General features: G+C 52.3%; 3 protein-coding genes across 3 annotated transcripts; all 3 read left to right on the forward strand.

The window, feature by feature from the left end:
* Positions 1–5,086: 5,086 nt before the first annotated feature.
* Positions 5,087–6,040, forward strand: LOC107298539 (olfactory receptor 52Z1-like). The gene has a single exon (XM_015827917.1). The coding sequence runs from the start codon at positions 5,087–5,089 to the stop codon at positions 6,038–6,040; it is 954 nt and encodes a 317-aa protein (XP_015683403.1).
* Positions 6,041–8,203: 2,163 nt separating this feature from the next.
* On the forward strand, positions 8,204–9,715 carry LOC114923499 (ubiquilin-1-like). The gene has a single exon (XM_029286559.1). It carries the CDS (start codon positions 8,204–8,206, stop codon positions 9,713–9,715), a length of 1,512 nt encoding a protein of 503 aa, XP_029142392.1.
* A 5,518-nt stretch (positions 9,716–15,233) lies between these two features.
* LOC107298537 (ubiquilin-3-like) lies at positions 15,234–16,595 on the forward strand. Its single transcript, XM_015827915.1, has one exon. It carries the CDS (start codon positions 15,234–15,236, stop codon positions 16,593–16,595), a length of 1,362 nt encoding a protein of 453 aa, XP_015683401.1.
* The last annotated feature ends 955 nt before the right edge of the window (positions 16,596–17,550 follow it).

Genomic DNA, 17,550 nt, shown 5'->3' on the forward strand with positions numbered 1-17,550 from the left:
CATCTTTTTGGGTACAGCATGTTTTTGGGGTGGTTTAATACCTTCTAAATACAAGTTTTAATCTCAAATCCACCAATATCATTTTAACATGAAAAGAAAGACTAAGGGGGACATGATAGCAGCCTTCCAGTATCTCAGGGGCTGCCCCAAAGAAGAGGGAGTCAAGCTCTTCCCCAAAGCGCCTGAAGGTAGGACAAGAAGCAACGGATGGAAACTGATCAAGGAGAGAAGCAACCTGGAACTAAGGAGAAACTTCCTGACAGAGAGAACGATTAACCAGTGGAACGACTTGCCACCAGAAGTTTTTAAGGAGAGACTGGACAGTCACTTGTCTGAAATGGTATATTTTCTGCTGCTTGAGCAAGGGGTTGGACTGGAAGACCACCAAGGTCCCTTCTAATTCTGCTGTTCTATAATTCTAACATTTCTAAGAATGTTTATTTTTTTATTTATTTGATTTCTGTGCGCAAAACCACCGGATGGCTATTGAAGATTCAAATTCTTTAGTCCAGGTTTGATAGAGTCTGCATCCATTTCAAAAATGTTCTTCAGCTTTTGATACAGGTACGCTGTGGGTTTATTATTATTGGTTCGTTGCACAGTCAGCCTGATGTTCAGACTGGATTCGGCCTTTTTTTTTTTTTTTCTTTAACCACCTATCGAGTCCTTTCCAAGGACCTGGGAGAAGCAGATGTGTTGTTTGATGGTGTTGAAGGTATAGTTGCAGGATGAAAAGTGTTTTGAGTAAAGCTGCCTTTTGCAATTGTCTGATGGTAATTCAGATGTTTCGGGATTGCACCCACGGCGCCTATTACGCCTGCTTCAGTATTTTTATTAATTTATCAAAATATAAAGTACAGAAATAAAAAAATTAAAGTAATGGGAAAATAAGGGAGAAAAGGGGAAGAGAGAAAAGTGTAAAGGGGAAAAAGAAAGTAGGGACTTAGGACTCCTTTTGGTGCAGTAGAATAAGGCAGTAACATAAAACATATAACATAAATGGTACAGGGTTTCCTGCCTGAGCAGGGGGATGGACTAGAAGACCTCCAAGGTCCCTTCCAACTCTGTTATTCTATGACCTTCTGAACTTCAACTGTTTACTTTTATAGGATAATATATACTTTCTATAACAATGAACCCATCTAATTAGCAAAACCCAAAATCAAAGATTCATTTTTCCCCCCACCTCAAGCACAATGTCCAAAAGTGGTTTCCAAGTAGAAATAAAATGTCTTCTTTTCTTTACTCAAAGCAGTTTGATTATCTCTGCTAACCCCATCAACTTTTGCAGCTGTTTGTCCATTGTGGGAATCAAAGTGTCCTTCCATTTTTGTGCAGAATATTCCTGCTGCTGTCAACATACATAACATCAAAGTTCCAGATTTTTTTTTTCAGGTTCTTTATTCATTAAACCCAAAAGAAAAGTCTTTTTTTCCAGAGACTTTTCCAAGGTGGCTATCACATTTGGGGCTACCCTTTTGCCCCTGTCGTTCTATTTCTGTTTGCAGGTCTTTATATTTTGTTATCTTCTCCAATTCTTTCTCTTCTATTCTGCTGTCTCCGGGCACTGCCACCTCCACTATCCAGGCTTTTTTCCCCCTCTTATCGACAATCGCTAAGTCTGGGGTGTTATGTGGCAGATGCCCGTATTATTATTATCAGATTTATTTGCCATCCATCTTGCGGTTTGGGCGACTCTGAGTCTAACTTCTGACATGAATTCCATCGAATAAGAAAAACATTTCAGGTGCTTTTGAAGTGGCCAAAGTTATTTTTTTGTTTGTTTTGTGGCTGAACCAGCTACATCTTCATCCTCACCCTCGTTCTTATCCTCAGCATCCTGTTTGATGTCTCCATCTTTGCCTACAAATTTGGTGCAGACAGCATCCTCCGCTTTATAGAAGTGAGTATTTGCAGCTCAGGGTTGAAATGAGGGGTCCTTGGTGCTCTCTGAGTCTGGTGGTTTTCTTGCAGACGTTTCATGACCCAGCTAGGTGACATCATCAGTGCTGATGATAGTTTAGTAATAAAACATCTGCACGAAAACCACCAAGCTCAGAGAGCACCAAGGACCCCCCTGTCTTGTGGTTTATTGGCTGGGATATCCCGTGTCAGGTGAATAGTTTGTTTGTTTATTTATAGATATGCCACCCATCTCACTGTCAAGTGATACTATAGGTGAGCAGTTCGATTGATTGATTGATTGATTGATTGATTGATTGATGCTGACCATCATCTTCAAGGCGCTCCATGGCAGCGGACCAGGATATCTTCGAGACCGCCTTCTGCCACAGATTACCTCCCATCGGCCTGTACGCTCCCACAGGGTGGGTCTCCTCAGGGTGCCGTCGGCCAGACAGTGCCGGCTGGCGACCCCAAGGGGGAGGGCCTTCTCGGTGGGAGCTCCCACCCTCTGGAATGAGCTGCCCCCAGAGATCAGGGTGATCCCTGATCTCCCTTCCTTCCGCCGCGCCCTTAAGACATGGCTATTCCAACTTGCAGGACTGTCCTAGGGGAAAATTTTAATGGGGTCTTAAAGCAATTTTATATTAACTTGACCAAATTACTAATATTTGTTTTTACTTATGTTTTTAAATTGTAGTTTTTGGGGATTAGTGTTTTATCTGGTTGTTAGCCGCCCTGAGTCCGTAAGGAGAAGAGCGGGATATAAATTAAATTAATAAATAAATAAATAAATAAATAAAGATTGATTGATATACTACCCATGTCACTGTCAAGCGACACTGTTGAGTTATGTAATAATGTTAACCTGGGCTTAGACTGCAGGGGTCCTCAACCTTGGCCACTTTAAGACTTGTGGACCTCAACTCCCAGAATTCCTCAGCCAGCTTTGCGGACCCCTGGCTTAGAGTCTAGTGTGCTCTGTGCGTTTCTTAGTCTTTTCCAGGCCTAGCACAGGTAAAACTCAGCAGAATACGTTGTGATATGGGGGGGGGGGTTCTTTTGTCTCTGCTTTGGACCCCCTGTACCCATTTATGACGCTCTTTGCCACAAGGGCCTCGAAGCTCTCCCTCCGCCCCCCTCCCCCATTTCCGGTCCCCTGGGCTAGAAGCTCTTCGTTCACCCTGGTTGAGTTTTCTTCTAGGGTTGCCAGGTCTGCTTCCAAAAAATAGTGGACAAGCGGTGTGGGGGGGGGGTTAAGTAGTAAAAAAAGTAGACTGTACAGCTTTAGATTACGTACCATTTCATCCTAAAGCTTTTGAATAAAAAAAATGTCCACTATTTTGTGAAAAAAAAATAGTGAACATAATGTGAAAAAAGTGGACTGTCCACTCAAATAGTGGACACCTGGCAACCCTATTTTCTTCCTGGCTTTTAACCTCGTGTAAAGGAGCTCAAGATTGTAGCTTGTCACAACGCTCCGCAAGGCAGCCGGGAAGCAGCGCAGCANGCCCCGGAGGCGCCTCGCAGCCACCGGTGAGCCCGCACCGCCCGGGACCCCGCCCGCCTCACCTGGGCGCCTCACCTGGGCGCCGGGACGGCCGAGGCAGCTCCGAGGGCCGCGCCCGAGCCTCGAGCCTGCAGCGGGCCCGCCGGGGGCTCCCTTTGCCCGGGTGGGGGTGGGAGCCCCGCGGCGTCCGGCGCGTCGCAGCTGGAAGCCGGGAAGAGCCCGGGCGGCGGAGCTTTGCGCAGACGGGGCGGGCCCGGGACTCGGGTCCTGAGCCTGGCCGGAGGGTCGGGGGAGGCGACCCTTCCGCCGGGCAGAGATCCTCGCCGGCTGCGCGGTCACCGGACGGCTCGCCTGCCGCCTTGGGCGGGAATCTGTGCAAGAAGAGATGGGGGGCAATCGGGGGCCTTGGCGGGAAGGGAAAGGCGCTTTTGGCTGCCCTCGAAGGACCCCTTACCCCGCTAGCCGGGATCCAGAGCCGGCTGACATCCCGGGTGGGTCTCCAGCCGCTGGGAGACGTCGGGTTTCTGCCCCCGGCTCCCTTCCCCGCTTCCCCGGGTCAGGGAAGCGGCTGAGGCTGCATCCCCACAATCTGCTGAACTGAGCCAAGGACGCGTCTTAAAGCGAGAGTCACGGGGAAGATGGAGTGGGTTTACTTTGGCAGGGCCTCTTCATCCTGGGCGGGGGGGGGACGCGTTTCCCAAACGGGTCTGGAACAGCCCGGGGCGCCCCCCTAACGACCCGGTTAATCATTTCTGAAGCTTTTGCAGGGTGGAATTCCTAACCCGCTCAGCCTTTCTGCCTCCCAGCCGGTAGGACGGGCTTCCCTCCCTCGGCACCTTCCCTGATGCCGGCTGCCTCCGCTTCTTAGCAGGCTGGGGTGGGTTCTGGGCTAGCTGCCTCGCAAGCTGCAGAGAGCAGGAGGGACCGAATGTACATTTTTAGAGATGTGTCCTGACCACAGGGTGACTTTGGTGCGAGAAAGCAACAGCATAAACGGAGAGACTCAGCCGGACGTCCAGTTGCTGCTGTGAAGGAGAAAGAAGGAAGGCGGCACCCAGGCGCTCGGGAAAGACAGTGCCGGCAGCCCAGAGGGAGCCCAGGCCAGCAAGCGGAGTCCTCCAGTGTGCGCTGGAGGTGGTGGAGCTGGCCAGGAAGGGTGGAGCGAGAGTCGTGCACAGGTAGGAGAGAGCAGTGCAATATGGGTCCTGAGGTTGGGTGGGCTGGGAGGCAAAGAGGTGGGTGCAGCCCAGGTGCTGGGCCAGACATCTCGTTGGCAAGTCCACCAGGCCTCTGAGGCTCGGCTGTAGTCCTGAGCCAAAGGGGGAGTTGAAACTCCCACCAGTGGGGGGCCAGGATAGGACCTGGACTGGCCCTTCCAGGAGGGGAGCTCCGTTCCAGAGCCCTGAGAAAGAGAAGCAGCTGAAAGGAGAACCCAGACTAAAAACTGAAGAGGTGGAGAACTTGGAGGCACTTCTTCCTTCTGCTCTAGACCATGTGAGGAGGGCATCCCTCCTCCTCCTCCTCCTCCTCCTCCTTGTTCTTCTCACCAGTCCTGGCCTGGGTCCTCTTGCTCAGAACCTCCTGAGATGGCTTGCAAAGAGGGCTGATGCTCGGATTCTCGCTTTGTCTTCTCTGTCCAGGAACCAGGACCCCACTGGACAAAGCTGCTCCCCCATGGCCGCCCTTAACGACAGCCGCTTTGACCCCATAACCTTCGTCCTGACGGGAATCCCCGGCATGGAGGCATCTCACGTCTGGATCTCTGTCCCCTTCTGCCTGATGTATGTGGTGGCCCTCATGGGAAACGTGTTTCTCCTCTTTCTCATCGCCACAGAGCGCAGCCTCCACCAGCCCATGTACCTCTTCCTGGCCATGCTGGCAGTAGCTGATCTCATGCTGTCCACCTCCACGGTGCCGGAGATGCTGGCCATCTTCTGGTTCGGGTCCAGGAAGATCTCCTTTGACGCGTGCATCGCCCAGATGTTCTTCACCCACTTCAGCTTCATTGCAGAGTCCACCATCCTGCTGGCCATGGCCTTTGACCGCTACGTGGCGGTTTGTGACCCACTGCGCTACATGACCATCCTCACGCCTTCCGCGATAGGGAAGGTGGCCATCGCCGCCGTCGTCAGGGGGCTCGCAATCATGTTCCCCCCCATCTTCCTCCTGAAGAGGCTGCCCTACTGTGGCCACAGCACAATGCCGCACACCTATTGTGAGCACATGGGCATTGCCCGCCTGGCTTGCGGGGACATCACCGCCAACATCTGGTACGGCTTCACCACGACCCTCCTGTCCTCTGGCGTTGACGTGGTGCTCATTGCCGCCTCATACGCCTTGATCCTCCGGGCTGTCTTCCAGCTGGCCTGCAAGGAAGCCCGGCGCAAAGCTCTGCGCACCTGCGGCTCCCACATCTCGGTCATCCTCTTATTCTACACGCCGGCCTTCTTCTCCTTCCTCACCCATCGCTTCGGCCACAACATCCCTAGCTGGATCCACATCTTGTTGGCTGACCTCTACGTGATTGTGCCGCCCATGCTCAACCCCATTGTCTACGGGGTCCGAACGAAGCAGATCCGGGAACGGGTCATCCGTATGCTCTCCCAGAGGGGGAGGACCTGCTTCTGAACCCTGGACCGCCTCAGCCGAACTCTGAGGGAGGACCTGGGCTGAAGGCAGCTACAGGGTGAGAGCTGCCTCCCTCTCAAGGGAAGGAGATGGACTCCCAGGTCAGGAGCAGTAAGAACTCTTGTGGTGCAGTTGCTCTTCCAGGCCGTCTTCTCCGTGGGGGAAATGCCTCGTTGCAGTGGTCATTGTGGCTGCAGATCCATTAAAGCTGCCCGGTCCTTGCCCGTCCATGCCTGGTGTGGTGCCTGTTCCCTGGAGTCAGAAGGGGGGCTGCAGGCAGCTGCCTGGGTGGGTGGGCGGGAGAGCGGTCAGCTGCCCTTCTCTTGTCCTGCTTGTGGTCTCTCCGGATCTCTCTGGCTGGCCTCTCTGAGACCAAGAGCACTGGACAGGCCCCCCCACCCCACCCCCGTTCAGTCCAGGCTCTTCTGTCTCAGCCACTGGTGCCTCTTTGGCTGCGAGGGGGTGAGGGTGGCTGGGTACCTCCTCTGCCCTCCTCCTGGAAGTTGTCCCCGGAAAGGGTTTGGATGGGCTGGGCCTTTTTGCCCCGCCCTTCCCCAATTGGGTGGTCTTTTCTATAGATCGCTTGAAAGCCTTGGGGGAGGGGGCTGTGCACATCCCAAACTCCCGTGATGGGCTCCTGCCCTTTTGCCTTGCGATGCTGTGCATGAAGGTGGGGGCCGCTGGACAGATGTGAGCACAAAAACCCGAGGGGACACCCCCCCTGCAGAACCACAAGAGGGAACTAGGTGAATTGGGGCCCAGCAGAAGAACGCCAGAGACTCCCCCCTTCCCTTCCTTGTTTTGCCCCAGGCCGACTTCTGTGCCTCACTGGCTCTCTCTCTGGGAATTGAAGTCCACGAGTCATAAAAGATCCCAGGTTGCCCACCCCTGCCCTACATGTGGCTGTCCAGTCTCTTCTTAAAAACCTCCAATGATGGAGCACCCACAACTTCTGGAGGCAGGTTGTTCCACTGGTAAATTGTTCTGACTGTCAGGAAGTTTCTCCTTAGTTCCAGGTTGCTTCTCTCCTTGATTAGTTTCCATCCGTTGCTTCTTGTCCTGCCTTCAGGTGCTTTGGAGAATAGCTTGACTCCTTCTTCTTTGGGGCAGCCCCTGAGATACTGGAAGACTGCTATCATGTCCCCCTTAGTCCTTCTTTTCATGTTAAAATGGTATTGATGGATTTGAGGTTAAAATTTGTATTTAGAGGGTATTAGACTACCCCAAAAATGTGTTGTACTCAAAATATACTGGAAGGCTGCTACCATGTCACCCCTGGTCCGTCTTTTCTCTAGGCTGGCCATACCCAAGTCCTGTAGCCGTTCTTTGTATGTTTTTGTCTTAAGATGCCTTTAATCATCTTCGTTGCTCTTCTCTGCACTTTTTCCAAAGTCTCAACATCTTTTTTGTAGTGTGGTGACCAAAACTGGATGCTGTATTCCAGGTGTGGCCTGACTGAGGTTTTGTAAAGCTTAGATGGCACCACGCTGGAGAGAGCCGAGGGGTTTGGCTGCCGTGCCATCAACTGTAATTCCAACTTCAGTGAGGCTCTTGCTTGAAGACCCTGTTAATGGGGGTGAACTGTGGGACTCTACCTGAAGAGGGGGGTGAACTGCTGACGGTTGAGGGGAAACCTCCACGGTCGTGCTGTGCGTTGAGCCTGTGACCGTTCCACTCAATTTCCTGCCCAGCACCAGTTGTGGGAAGAAGGTGCAGGACCTGCAACTCTTGTGTTGTCTTCTGAGGACACAATGAACTTTGCGCTGGGATGCCATAGGAGGGCTGAGGGGGTTTGAGCCCATCAAGGATGACCTGTGGCTTGCAGAAGGAGGGGTCCCGGCCCATGGAACTCCCCCTGGGCAGCCTAGAAGACTGGGCAGAGGTCCAGCCAGTGGCCTCCACAGTGACATCACAGAGCACGGATTCCGCCTCAGAAGGTTGGCGTGGTGCCTCTGTGGGCGGGGGAGAGACGCGGGTAGAAGAGGAGACCCATAGCTTGCACGTGGGCAGAGTGAGGAAGCCGGGCAGGGGCACTTTGGGCTGGGATGAGCAGCGCGCTCTGACTCTGACCGGCCACAGCCAAGGGAGAGCTCTCATCCCTGCTTGCTACCCACTTGGCCTTCGTTCTTTTCCCAGAAGAGAGAGGAAAAACTTTGGGGCATTATGGTTGAAAGCCAGATCATTCCAGGCGTTGACTTCAGATCCACCAAAGAGCCACAGGTTGTCCGGATAATTGTGAAGGCGCCCTGGCAGAAGGAAGAGTTTCTAGTCCACAAGGACATGCTGGTGAGGGAATTCAAGGAGCACGTAGCCCGGCACTTGTCCTCTCCTCCTTCCCAAATTGTGCTGGTCTACACTGGAAGGATCTTAAAAGACCACAAGTCCCTAGCCCAGCATGGGATCCATCTGGACAGCAACGCTGCTGTTTATGTCGTTGTCCGGTCCCAACAAGCAGGTCCACCCCGGCGGGTGCCCACTCTTCCAGCTGACTTGGGCCCAGACCCCAAAGCCCCCAGGAGCGGCATTTTTGCGAGTGACGGTTTGCGGGATCTGGCGGCCAGTCTGGGCCTGAACACCGCCAATTTCATGGAATTCCAGCTCCAGCTGATATCCAATCCTGACCTGATGCTGCAGTTTTTGGAGAGCCCCTTCATCCAGAGCAAAGTCTCCAGTCCTGATCTGATGAAGGAGCTGGCCACCAAGAGCCTCCAGGTGCGGCGAGTGATAGAGAGGGCTCCTGAGATCATCCAGGTCTTCAGCTCTGCTGAAGGCAGGAGGTTGGTGTCGGAGCTGGTCAAGAACCCGGCTGCTCTGAGGGAAATCATCAAGTCCCCACCCCAGGCTCACCCTTGTCCCGGGAGCGTCCCCAGTGGAGACAGCAACACGGCCTTGCAGGACGTGCTGATGGAGCTGCAGGGCCTGGTGCGGAAGGCCCTCCTCAAAAGATCTGCCCCCACCGTCTTGCCAGGAGCCCTCGGGGGCCACCAGCCCTCCTTTGAGCAGGGCGGGAAGTCTGGGCGGGCCAGGCAGCAGCTGCCTTCCCCCAAACTCTGGCCCCCGAGGTCCGGTGGCCAGAACGTTGGCACGGCTGTCGGCCATGACCACAGCAAAGGGGAAAGTGGCAACGTGCGAGGGGAAACAGGCCAGCTGGCCTCAGCAGCGGTGAAGAACCTGCTCCATCAGATCATCAAGCACCTCGTGCAGAGCATGGCCAGCAGCCCCTCCAGGAACCCCACCGGTCAGGGTCTCGGCTCAGAGGGGGCGGGCAAGGCTGCCCAGAAGTACGTGGCTGGATCCAGAAACTCCCGGGAGCAGATCCCCACGCTCTTGCAGCAGATCCAAAACACAGATGTCCTTCTGGCAAGCTGGAGCCCGAAAGAGATCCAGGCACTGCTGGAAATTCAGCAGAGGTTGCAGGCCCTGGCGACCGACGAGCCGGCGCTGGAGAGGCGCCGCCGATCAGAACGCCCCGCCCGGAGGTCGTCTTCCATCACGTCCCTCTGCGACATGGTCCCCCCTTCTGGGGCAGGGGAGGAGGAGGAGGAGGGCTTCTCTGCCCCTGAGATCTGGCAGAGTTTGGCAGCCGATGACTTCTTCTGCAGCCCCCCCCTCCGTGTCCGCCTGCGGGGCTGCTCGGGGCAAGCCTCTTCGAAGCAGCAGACATACAAGCTCTGAAGCCGCGGGGCTGAGCCTTCGGCGGAGTGGATGGGGCCCTTTCGGGGCAGCTTCTGTGCAGATGTGAGAGCTTCATAAAGGAATGGATTTCATGGTTTCTGATTAAAAGCTTTAAATCTTTCAGCACGTCTCCTCTTGCCTCTGGCTGGGCCCTGCGCCGGGCTTCTGGCCCTTAAGGTCGAGTCCGCTTCTTGGCAAAAGGGCCAAAACCTCTAACCACAGTCGGGGAGTTTGGCCCTTTTTTCCAAGAAGAGAAATCTGGGCTGGTCTTGCAATCTTTCACCGAGGGGGGGGGAGCAGCCTCCTCATTTTTTTCCCACGCTCCCATCTCTTGCAACGAATCACTGAAAATATTCCGGAACCATGAACTGGGTTGCTTTATAGTTCTGGTCCGGACAGCATAAACTCAATGAGAACGATTTTTAAAACAATATTTATTGTCCAGGAATTCTAGGCAGAGACTTACTATGCAGAAGATACGTCTGGTCATTAGGATATTGTTCATTCTCATAGGTAAAGGAATAATGGACTCCACCATCCTGCGTAAAGGTTACAGGCTGGCACGGATCCATGCAGAGAGATAATACAATGGCACAAAGCCAGGATGTCCTGCAATAAACTTTTAAACTCCTCCCACTTAACTAGATAAACTATAGGATTAAGCAGGGGTAGGCAACCTTGGCTCTTTTATGACTCGTGGACTTCAAATCCCAGAATTCCTGAGCCTGCCGTAATCCTCTGGGATTAAGGCAGGACCTGCCTGAAATGGCGTAGGGTCTCCTGCTTGAGGTCCCTTCCAGTCTATTCTGATTCCAACTCTTACTCAGTCATGGTATCCTTCCGGCTGCACGGTCTCTAATATCTCCTGCCAAGAACACCGAATGACTCAGAAAAGAGAATCTGTGTCTGAATGGAAGGGAACTTCCTCATGTCTTGGCCAGCAAACCACCTTTCTGGTCTTCTGGAGAGTGAGTTTAGTGAACCATACCTTGAAGGTTCATCCCCAGTGTGTGGTGTCCATCTGAACCCACCGGGGCATGGGATTAGAATGGCAGGAGAGCATGCACAAACACAACCATGTGCAAAGATCTGATGGATAAAAGTACCAAGACCCAGCCAGTATGTGTGTGTGTGTGTGTGTGTCTTTGTGTGCCTTTGCATCATTCTTGATTCCTGGAGACCACCAGGGGTAGGCAACCTTGGCTCTTTTATGACTCGTGGACTTCAACTCCCAGAATTCCTGAGCCAGCTGTGCTGGCTCAGGAATTCTGGGAGTTGAAGTCCACGAGTCATAAAAGAGCCAAGGTTGCCTACCCCTGGGATTAACTAACAACTGAAACTACGTTACCCATAAGCCATCTCTTAAGGAAAGGGCATTTAACCCTTTAAATGCTATATGTTCTTACATACAGTTCTCTCAATGATACAACATTAACCCTGTAAATGCTAAATATTCTAACACAGTTCTAGCTGGCTACAATCCGGTCCAGCACAGGAAATCAGTGCAATAGTTATCCCAAAGGTGGTTTTACAAAAGGTAACTGGACTTCCTTGATTTTTTTTCCTTGAAAATGTTCCGCTTCTCATCCAAGAAGTTTCTTCAGTTCTAAAGTTTTCAAGGGGAAAAAAAAACACAAGCAAGTCCAGTTGCCTTTTGGAAAAAAGCACCTTTGGGACAATCGTGAGCCAGATGGCTGAGAGTCTCCACAGATGTCGCAATAGTCCGTAGTGGTGGCCACTGGTCTGGTGATGGACATCCAGAGCGCCCTTTCACCTGTCCAAAGGCCTTTGATTTCCTCCTGCTGGGGGAACAGCCTTGGCAGAGAAGAGCAGCCAAGGTGATCAGGGGACTGGAGGCTGAAACATAGGAAGAACGGCTACAGGAACTGGGCGTGACTGGTCTAGTGAGGAGAAGGACCAGATGTAAAAAAGATGTTGAGACTCTAGAAAGAGTACAGAGAAGAGCAACAAAGATGATCAGGGGACTGGAGGCTAAAACATATGAGGAATGGTTGCTGGAATTGGGTACGTCTAGTTTAAGGAAGAGAAGGACGAGGGGGGACAGGATAGCAGTCTTCCAGTATCTCCAGTATCTCCCAAAGAAGAGGGAGTCAAGCTCTTCTCCAAAGCGCCCGAAGGCAGGACAAGAAGCAACGGATGGAAACTCATCAAGAAGAGAAGCAGCCTGGAACTAAGGAGAAACTTCCTGACAGTTAGAACGATTAACCAGTGGAACTACCTGCCTCCAGAAGCGGTGAATGCGCCAACACTGGAAGTTTTTAAGAAGAAACTGGACAGCCATTTGTCCGAAATGGTATAGGGTTTCCTGCCTGAGCAGGGGGTTGGACTAGATGACCTCCAAGGTCCCTTCCAACTTTATCATCATCATTATTATTATTACACAGGATAGCAGCCTTCCAATATTTGAGGGGGCTGTCACGGAGAAGAGGGGGTCGGACTATTTTCCAAATCACCTGAGGGCCAGACAAGGAATAACGGATGGAAACTGATCAAGGAGAGACTCAATTTAGAAATAAGGAGACATTTCCTGACGGAACAATTAACCAATGGAACTGTTTGCCTTCAGAGGTTGTGGGAGCTTCATCCGTGGAAGCTTTCAAGGAGAGACTGAGCTGCCATCTGTCAGAAATGGGGTGGGGGTCTCCTGCTTGGGTAGGGGGTTGGGCTAGATGCCCGCAAGGTCCCTTCCAAGTCTGTTATTCTAAAAACATAGTGGCCACAGATGTGGTGGAGGATGATAACTGCACCGACCCACAGGAGACCACTGTCGTGGCAGACATCCTGCCGAGGGCCCACATGCCTACCTGACCCAGGGGGGGCTTGGCTCGACTAGCTCATAGTTGGGAGACCCCGGAGGAGGAAGAGCGAGAGGACAACGTCTGCCTGAGGCTGGCAACAGGACCTTGCAGTCCCCAGAGGGTTCCCGCTGGTCAATGTGTGTTCCACATGCGTGCACACACACACAGAGCTGCAGAAGCAGGCGCCCATAATGCCAAGTAAAAACCCACAGGGGCACAAGTGGAGTTGGACCCCTGCCAACGGAGCTAAGGGGAGGGCAAGGAGAGGGGTTTTTTTGCTGCTTTATTTCATCCTGTCTCTCCTGCTTGGCTGTGGAGGGATGAAATGGAAGGATTTGTGCAGACGCCATTTTGTAAAGCTTCTGAGGACCCCTGGCAGGGCCCAGTCCTGTTCTTCACAGCCGAGCAAGTCCATCCGAAGCAGCTCGCCTTCTCTTCCTTTCAGATAGCTGAACATAGCAACCTTGAGATTGTGTAAAGCTGGTGGCTAAGCCCACACAACAACACACTAGATTTTAAGATTTAATGTCCAGCGTGTTGTGAGGGACCCAGCCTTTCCCTTTGTGTGCTGTGTGAGTCATAATATGGTTGACCTAGTTGGGTTCAGCAAAGTGCTGTATGTATCAAAGAGTACTGTTTGTTCCTTCCTTCCTTCCTTCCTTCCTTCCTTCCTTCCTTCCTTCCTTCCTTCCTTCCTTCCTTCCTTCCTTCATTTTCTATAGCTGCCCAACTCAACCAAGTGACTCTGGGAGGCTATAGAAGGATATGGATTCAGATTACTGAATATAATCCTGGGTTGTATAAACAGAGGCATAGAATCAAGATCACACGAAGTATTAGTACCGTTTTATAAAACCCTACTAAAACCACACCTGGAATACTGCAGCCAATTTTGGTCACCATACTACAAAAAAGATGTTGAGACCTTGGAAAAAGTTCAGAGAAGAGCAACTAAGATGATCAAAGGCCTGGAGACTAAAACACACGAAGAACGGCTGTGGGACTTGGGTCTGGCTAGTCTAAAGAAAAGAAGAAATAGGGGAGACATGATAGCAGTGTTCCAGTATCTGAGGGGCTGCCACAAAGAAGAGGGGGTCAAATTATTCTCCAAAGCACCAGAGGGCAGGATGAGAAACAACGGTTGGAAACTAACCAAGGAGAGAAGCAACCTGGAATTAAGGAGAAACTTCCTGACAGTGAGGACAATTAACCAGTGGAACTACCTGCCTCCAGAAGCGGTGAATGCTCCAACACTGGAAGTTTTTAAGAAGAGGCTGGACAGTCACTTGTCTGAGATGGTATAGGTTATCCTGCTTGAGCAGGGGGCTGGACTAGAAGACCTCCAAGGTCCCATTCTATTCTATTCTATTCTATTCCATATTCTCTATTCTATTCTATTCTATTCTATTCCATATTTTCTTTTCTATTCTATTCTATTCTATTCTATTCTATATTCTTTCATTCCAGTTTCTATTCTATTCTATTCTATTCTATTCTATTCTATTCTATTCTATTCTATTCCATATTTTCTATTCTATTCTATTCTATTCTATTCTATTCTATTCTATTCCATATTCTCTATTCTATTCTATTCTATTCTATTCTATTCCATATTCTCTATTCTATTCTATTCTATTCTATTCTATTCCATATTTTCTATTCTATTCTATTCTATTCTATTCTATTCTATTCTATTCTATTCTATTCTATTCTATTCCATATTCTCTATTCTATTCTATTCTATTCTATTCTATTCCATATTCTCTATTCTATTCTATTCTATTCTATTCTATTCTATTCTATTCTATTCTATTCTATTCTATTCCATTCCATTCCATTCCACGTCAAGGGCCCTTCCTGCATACAGTATCTAGGCCAGCTGTTTGGTGGCAACGTGTCTGAGCACCCCCCGCAGGGAGCCCATCCCTTCCCTGGATCACGGACTCCACTGTCAAACTCTCAGATGGAGCTTCGTGTTCAATCAGAATATAACAGTAAACTGAGTTATTGATCCTTCCCCAAAAAGGCATATTTTGGGGGGATTCGTAGGGGCTCAATCAGCAGAGACACATCTTTCTCAGATGTTTCTCCCTCTGGGAAGCCTATCACCCAGTCTATTATGGGATGGCAGATCTGGGCAACCAGTTTCCATCACTTCCAGCCAACTTGTGCTAGAGTGATGAAGTTGTATTCCATCTTCTGGAGAGATAAACCTCCTCAACCTCGAGAATCCACCCACCCCCAGTTTCCCGAGCCCTCCAATCCGGAGAAGAGGTGGGCAAGAGCCCAGCCAGCCTTGCCCGTCAGCTCAGGACCCCAGACTGGCTCCTGGGCGCCCTTTTGACCAGCTTGGCCATGGAGTGACATCCCTGGCGATGTCACAGTGATGCCCCCCACCTGGCTGGGATAGTGAAGAGACAGCAGCTCCCTGGCACAGCAAGAAGGGAGGAAGGAAGGAAGGTAAGAGGAGGGGGAGAGAAAAGGAGGCCTGGGAGGGGGCTCTGACATCCACCCTGGCTTTGCTCTCAGGGTGTCGGTTTGCCTTCCAACACAGAAAGCTCATCCATCTCGGAGACGTGACACCCACCAATTCCTTTTGTCCAGCCAGGCAAGAGACCCCTGTCGTGTTTCTCCTAGGCAGGCCCCCTTCTCCTCCTCTTCCTCCTCCGGCTGCTCCATGCGCCACGGAGACCTTGAACATGCACCAAGAGGGCGCCGCTCACGGCTGCCCCGCCCTGGCCCCCAGCCCCAATTTCATCTGCATCACCGCAAAGTCTCCCAAGGGCAGCGCCCAGTTCATGCTGCCTCGGGAAACCACCATCCGGCGGGTCAAGGAGAAACTTTCCGAGCACTTCACCTGTGAGCCGTGCCAGGTGGTGCTCGTGTTCTTTGGGAGGATCTTGAAGGACCAGCACACCCTCCAGCAATGCGGGGTCAGTGATGGGATGACTGTCCACCTGGTCATCCGATCCCTGAAGAGAGACCCAGAAGGCTCTACTCAGTCATCCTACGTGCCCAGGCCCTCAAGCTGTGCCCTGGCACCAGTGGGCACCAGCCTGAGCCTGTCCGCCTTGAACCCAGTCTCTCGGGGTTCGTGGGGGCCCCCGGAGACAAATCCCTCCAGCCTTGAGTGGCATCAGGCGCCAACCTCCGAGATGATTGTTCAGAAGGTACGGCAGCTGATCTTGGCCAACCCAGAGATCCAGCAGCTGGCTCAGCAGTTCCCTGCCATCTGCCACATCCTGAACAACATGGGCATCATGCGGGTGATCTTGGACAAGATGAGAGAAATTATGGACCTGGCAAAGAACCCTGAGGTGGAACAGGACCTTAAGAATCCAGAGCCACTCCTGATTAGTGTTCAGAACAACACTCCTGGTGGGGACAACCCCTTGAGGCAACTCAACAGTGAGGTTCAGGAGCCAGGGCCGAATGCAGGCCAGGACCTCCTTGCCACCTCTAGCCCTTATGTCACCCTGGCCAGGAACCCTTGTCCAGAGCACAAGGTCAGGGGTGGCGAGGGATTTCACCCAGGAGGCCCTCCGGGCTCTTTCCCCATCTCCAACAGCTACGGGAGGTTTTGCACCAACAACTCAAGCAACGATGAAGGTGGCATCTTCAACCGCCTTCAGGATCCTCTCGGGTCCTCCCTGCCCAGCCTTGTGCCCAGCCCTGGGGCAGGACCGTGCAATGTAGGGGGTATCCAGGCCCTAATTGTAAACCTCTGCAACGCCTACACCCAGCGCGTGCTGCTCTCCCTCATGCAGGACGCACTGCTCGCCTCCCAAGAGACGCAGGCTGCCCGGCAGGACCACCTCCAGCAGCAGCTGCAGCATTTTTATCAGCAGATGCAGAGGCCGGAAATGGTGGCCGCCCTGTCCAGCCCCAAGGCCATCCAGGCCTGGGTGCAGATGGAGCAGGGCTTGCAGACCCTGATGGAGGAAGCCCCGGTGCTCCTACCCTGGTTCGTGCTGCGCTTGAAGGGGTTGGGGCACGCGCCTGCGACGGGGGCCGTGGCCACCGGCTCTCCCTCTGGGGAAGAATCAGCTGCTTTGGAGTAGGGACACCACATCTCCTGTCTTCTCCCAGGAAGGAAGGAAGGAAGGAAGGAAGGGGCTGCGCCCTTAGAAGCTCCAAGGTCAGATGGGCAGCCCGGGGTGCAAGCTGGAGAATCGCTCTTCCTGCGCAGCTGCCCTTACTGGGAACGAGAAGAAGCCGTTCCAGGAAGTCAGAAGGAAGCCAGGAGATCTCCTTTGTGTTGGGGGTGACGTTCCTGTAACATGTTCTTCAACATCCGCTCCGCCTTATAAACCAAAACTGAAAGACCAGCAGCCTTCCTGCCTGCTCATTCCCACCAGACCAGGGTCTTGCACTAAACGGGCCTGGGGCTCATCAACTCAGTAGCCCTGGCCTGAATGACTGATTGGCCACTGCTGGACACTTTGGGAAGGGAAAGCCCCACGCCCGTTCACAGCTGAGCGGGTGGTGGCGGAGAACTTTGCATTCCACTCCCGTGGCCAGAATTGACTGCCACAGGAGAGTGTGGTGGGGACACCCAGGCTGGGTTTGGGGGCTGAATTCTAGACTGTGCTCTGGAAGGCTCGGCCCAAGCAGCAGCTGGACCTCAGGAATTGGGGGTGGATTGACAGCCCTGGATTGCCAGAACCTGGCTGATATCTCCTCCTCCTCCTCCTCCTCCCTTCTAGCACTGATGATGTTCCCTAGTTGGGTCATGAAACGTCTCCAAGAAAACCACCCAGCTCAGAGGGCACCAAGGGCCCTACAGTCATCCTCCTCCTCCTCTTCCTCCCCCTCCTCTTCTCCCCCCTCCCTTCTAAAACTGATAACGTTCCCTAGTTGGGTCATGAAATGTCTGCAAGAAAACCACCAACTTCAGAGAGCAGAGCAAGGACCCGTCTTCTTCTTCTTCTTCTTCTTCTTCTTCTTCTTCTTCTTCTTCTTCTTCTTCTTCTTCTTCTTCTTCTTCTTCTTCTTCTTCTTCTTCTTCTTCTTCTT

This window comes from Protobothrops mucrosquamatus, unplaced genomic scaffold, assembly GCF_001527695.2.
Source record: "Protobothrops mucrosquamatus isolate PMUCROS unplaced genomic scaffold, P.Mucros_1.0 scaffold4062, whole genome shotgun sequence".
NCBI classification, from domain to species: Eukaryota; Metazoa; Chordata; class Lepidosauria; order Squamata; family Viperidae; genus Protobothrops; species Protobothrops mucrosquamatus.

Excerpts from the sequence above, each read along its gene's own strand:
- LOC107298537 (XM_015827915.1), top strand. The coding sequence starts at position 15,234 with ATGCACCAAGAGGGCGCCGCTCACGGCTGCCCCGCCCTGGCCCCCAGC.
- LOC114923499 (XM_029286559.1), top strand. The coding sequence starts at position 8,204 with ATGGTTGAAAGCCAGATCATTCCAGGCGTTGACTTCAGATCCACCAAA.
- LOC107298539 (XM_015827917.1), top strand. The coding sequence starts at position 5,087 with ATGGCCGCCCTTAACGACAGCCGCTTTGACCCCATAACCTTCGTCCTG.